Consider the following 5,000-nt stretch of genomic DNA (forward strand, 5'->3'; position numbering starts at 1 on the left):
GAAATTACATTTACGATAAGGTCAAAACTTAAATATGAGATAATCATCAACATTTTCCTTTTGCATTATATGAATACCAATAAAAAATGAAAAAAAAGGAACTAGAAAATAAAAACAGGTTTACTGACAATACTTCTGCTAGGACTGTAACTTCAATTTCAACTTCTACTTCTACTTTTACTGCTACTACTACTACTGATTTCCCCCTTATAGACATGCCCATGCCTCAATTTCTTACTTAACCCAGGGCATGCATAATACATAATACCTTGTCCTACTTTAACTTATTGACCCAAGGCAACCACTAGTTTTTAGTTAACTTCACTGAGAGAGATAGTCTAAAGGCTTCCTCTAAGGTACAGCAGAGGAGATATGAGAAGCAAAAACTACAATTACAGAACTCCTTTGTTGCTGTTTCATCTCTGACATGACTTATCCCCTCATTGCATAAGCCATTTTTTTTGCCTTCCAGTGACACTACTACTGGCTCAGCTGTAATACAATGACAAATCTCTTGTAGCATTTTGGCTTTTATATCTTGTACTTCGTCAATGAAAATACCAAAAAAGCGTCCCTTCTTGCACTTTGTTGTATGACCAACATCAGAACATACTTTAATTTTACTACTACTACTACTAATACAACTATTATTATTATTTAAACTACTACTAATTCTACTACTACTATAATTATTACTACCAATAATAACAATAATAATAATATAAAAAACAACATAATAACAATAACAACAACATAATAATAACAACAACAACATATTAATAATAATAATCACGATTACTATTATCATAATGCTGTTATACAAATAGTATTAAGTATAACTATTACCAAATGATTCACATCCATTAAAAAGCTACATACCTCATGCTAAGTGTATAAAATCCCTCTGCTCTTTCACTGTGCCTCACTATGTAAGTTCCATTCTCAGTGAGCAGTTTCTCACAATGGTGTCTGGTAATTCTTCCATGATACTCCAACCCATAATATGGGGGAGAATCTGGGGGACGGTCAGTGCAAAGTACGGCAGCAGGTTTGGGTGCCTTTTGTTGTAGCTGGTATACTGTGAATGGAAACAAAACTGGTCAGATGAGTGTCTCAGTTTCTTAAAACTGTGTGCTATGTGGCACATATTTTTGCACCTTTATATCATGTGTTTTAAGAAGAACCACAATAGTTAGATGCTCTTTACAATAAAAATATACACCTGTACTCTAAACTGAATATATGTAACCAGTATGCCGTATAACTGACCATAAATGTCTACAATCATGAATTCACAATACAGTACCACTATCATCACTGAAGTAATCAAAACCACTTATCTATGGCCCCTTTACATTCAAATGAAATCTCAACTTATATTTACTATATGTCAAAGCAGCATGTAGACCCAAAATTATTAATTTACACAAACAAGATGTCAAGAGATATATGGATGGTTTTGCAAACACACAATAATTTCTGTTTATACAGATTATTCTCATTTTCATCTTATGATAAAAAATCTTTCAGAGAGCCATCAATGTGAATATATATTCAGCTAGGTACATCTATTCCTACTCTGTCATACAAATTTATTGCTTTGTAGGAAATACTTCTGAATATGCATGTAACCCATATGAAATACACTTTTCCAAACACATTATAAGGAACATCTATCCCTACATTGCCATACAATCTCACAAGTTTACAAAAAAGATGCTAAAGAAGCCAAATTCTACCTACATGATACACGGCCTCTTAAAAAGAAATACAGACACCAATAACTACTTTTATCACACTTACACAATATGGAATACCTCGTAACCATGGCTAAGAAACAAGTGATCCCTGTCAATCGTAAGTTGCAGGGCGTCTGCGCAAAGGAAGTTGATGCCGATACCCTTATAAGCTAACAAACAAGAGCTACTCTCACAGGAACTAAGTCTAGGCAGAACAATAAGGAAATCTCACTTGCAAAACCATTGTCATTTTGATAGTGAAGTCAATGCTAACAAAGAAGCACAAGCTACAAACTACTATACAGAGATTGAAACAAAATAAAATATTTTCTTTCTAGTAAAAAGCTATCAAAGATAATATCTGGGAGAAGGAAGTCCTGCCAGATAAGAAAAAAGAAAGTACGAGAATGCTGAATGAGTAATTGTGAGTGTTTGTGTGTGTGTGTGCTTTGTGTGTGTGCTGTGTGTGTGTGTGTGTGTGCTGTGTGTGTGTGTGTGTGTGTGTGTGTGTGTGTGTGTGTGTGTGTGTGTGTGTGTGTGTGTGTGTGTGTGTGTGTGTGTGTGTGTGTGTGTGTGTGTGTGTGCACGTGTGTGTGCGTGGGTGCGTGCGTGGGTGTGTGTGTGGGTGCATGTGTGTGTGTTGTGCGTGCATGTGCATGTGCATTTTTGTGCATACATGTGTATATGTGGTTATCTTCAATTGTGCCCTGACTTTTGTCAAGGCATGTTTCTGTATTCTGTATGCATGAGCATGTGTGTTAAAATATAATACATCTTAAAGTATTTTAACATCAATGTCATAAAAAAAAAAAAAAATCCAATCTCTTCCATCATAGAAACACAACACACAATCTGCTATTCAAAAAAAAATGGGAACTGACCACAAACCAACTTCTCATGATTTTCAAAATTCCTCAAAAAACAAAATAAAAGAGACAAACAAGAAAAAGTTCAACAAGGTAATTAAAACAGATTACTACATGAACCAAAAAAAAAAAAAAAAAAAAAAAAAAAAACACAACACTGACAAAGCCATATCATTTCTATCACCCAACTAATGTACATCCACCATAATCATGTAGTCTACTAATCTAGTGGATTCCATGACTTTACATGAAACCATGGGCCAGAGAAGAGAAACCTCAGGAACCCACACCAACAGAAAGCAACAGTGGCCAAAGTCACAGGAAAATATAATATTATGTTAACAGCAAAACAACGAAAATGTGAAACACTTACTGTGGGAATTCCACAGAAACTGTCTTAAAGGACAAAGGAAATGCTAACTGCACAACAGAACTTCCTATAAGAACAATAGAGTAGAGGAATGTGAATAAGTGAAACACTCAATTATGAAGCAAAAATCACTAAGAAACCAAAAGCCAGAGCATAATACTCACGATAGGACTTCCACACAGATGACACGCGCCGGTGCTGTTCCAGGCCCCTTCCTCCTGCAATGGAAAACCATGTTGCAAACACTTCTTGAAAAAATGATAGCTAATGCAGTCCAGATAAAAATAACATTACAATAATGAACATCATTACTCAGGTAATGATAAAGCAATAATAATAATAGTAATAGTATTAATAAAAACAATAACAATAATAGTAATAATAATAATAACAACAATAATAAAAACAATAATAATAATAACAATAATAACAATAATAATAATAATAATAATAATAATAATAATAATATTATTATCATTATTAATAACAATATTATAATTATTATCATTTTTACTATTACATTATAAATAGCAATAATAATTATATTAACAACAATAAAACATCAACAAAAACAATATAATAGTAAAAATAATAACAATAATAACAACAATAATAATAATAATAATAATAATAATAATAATAATAATAATAATAATAATAATAATAATAATAATAATAATAATAATAACAATAACAATAACAATAATAATAATAATAATAATAATAATAATAATAATAATAATAACAACAATAACTATAATAACAATAAAAATGACATCATCATTTTCTTCATAGAATATATAAGGTGGGAGTTTGCTGGCTTTTGGCATAGTGATTGCACAAGTTATTGTGAGTACCTTTTTTATAGTATCTAATTTTACTTGTACCTTCAATTGTACAGATAATTTCATGCAGGAAATTAATTTTGGTTCCAATATAAAGTAGGACTATCAAGTCTTCTGTTTCGTAGGAACAATTACTTTGCATTTTTTTGGTAAACATATCTGTTCTTTTATCATCTGTTCTTGAGGTTTGTGTGACTTAGGCTACTATCTCCTTTAGATCTAATAGTTCTTTTATGTTAATACTATTTGTTGTCCCCTACCATGGAGATTCGTTCCACGTATCACCTAATATCAACATCTACTAATCATGCATGTATATATATGTAAACATGCACATCTACACAAATTCACAGTCACACACACACGCACACACACACACACGCACACAAGCACACACGCACACACGCACACACGCACACACGCACACACGCACACACGCACACACGCACACACACACACACACACACACACACACACACACACACACACACACACACACACACACACACACACACACACACACACACACACACACACACACACACACACAGAGAGAGAGAGAGAGCACATGATGTCAGTCCAAGCAGCAATCTCCACTCTTAACTCCTCACCCGCACTGCCTTCCCCTCACTGCTCCTTCCTCCATGATATTCTCATTTGCCTGCCAATACTTTCAAAACTACATCTCTGTTTCTGGCCAGAGCTTGTGCGAAATTAATAAAGTTAATCTCAGCTGTTACACTTCCTGTTACACTTCCTGTGGCACTACGTGATCACACCCGACCCCCTCCAGTGCCAAAAAGGCATCTAAACAATGCAAAAACAATTCCGCAAACCTTCAGCGAGCGTCCCTTTGGGCATGAGGAGGGCGTGTGAGAGACAAAGGCCCTCACAAGTCTTCACTGGAGGAACAGAGGGGAGTTGTCAAGGAAAAAGGGGTTGAGGGTTGAGCTCAATCCACTTCTGTCTCAATCCCAATGTAAACAAACCTTCCTTTTCTCCAATATCTTGTCCTTTCCGCCTCGTACGGTACCTACCTTCCATGGCAGTCGAGCAGGTCGTTGTGTTCCCTTGATTTTCCACGCCGAGGCCTCTTTCCTCGGCCTAGCGCCCCTCCATTCCGCAACTTCTGGGGTGTTGTTGTTTATCGCTGATGACGTCATACTCTTGGTGATGACAT

At 34.9% G+C, this 5,000-nt stretch overlaps 1 protein-coding gene across 2 annotated transcripts in view; it reads right to left on the reverse strand.

The window, feature by feature from the left end:
• The window catches only part of LOC125044615 (N-chimaerin-like), a 16,844-nt gene that overhangs the window by 11,838 nt on the left and 6 nt on the right, over window positions 1-5,000 (reverse strand). Inside the window, exons 1-3 of one of the 2 annotated variants that reach the window (XM_047641382.1) lie at window positions 4,858-5,000; window positions 3,140-3,193; window positions 880-1,078 (exon numbers count right to left, since the gene is read on the reverse strand). The exon at window positions 4,858-5,000 is cut by the window's right edge and continues 6 nt beyond it. In XM_047641382.1, the coding sequence (XP_047497338.1) occupies window positions 880-1,078; window positions 3,140-3,193; window positions 4,858-4,864 (260 nt within the window). In that variant the 5' untranslated portion in view covers window positions 4,865-5,000. Of the gene's footprint in view, window positions 1-879; window positions 1,079-3,139; window positions 3,194-4,656; window positions 4,756-4,857 lie in introns of those variants that run through there. The other variant, XM_047641372.1, reaches the window with a different exon arrangement.

The sequence above is a fragment of the Penaeus chinensis genome, chromosome 3 (assembly GCF_019202785.1).
Source record: "Penaeus chinensis breed Huanghai No. 1 chromosome 3, ASM1920278v2, whole genome shotgun sequence".
Classification (NCBI taxonomy): domain Eukaryota; kingdom Metazoa; phylum Arthropoda; class Malacostraca; order Decapoda; family Penaeidae; genus Penaeus; species Penaeus chinensis.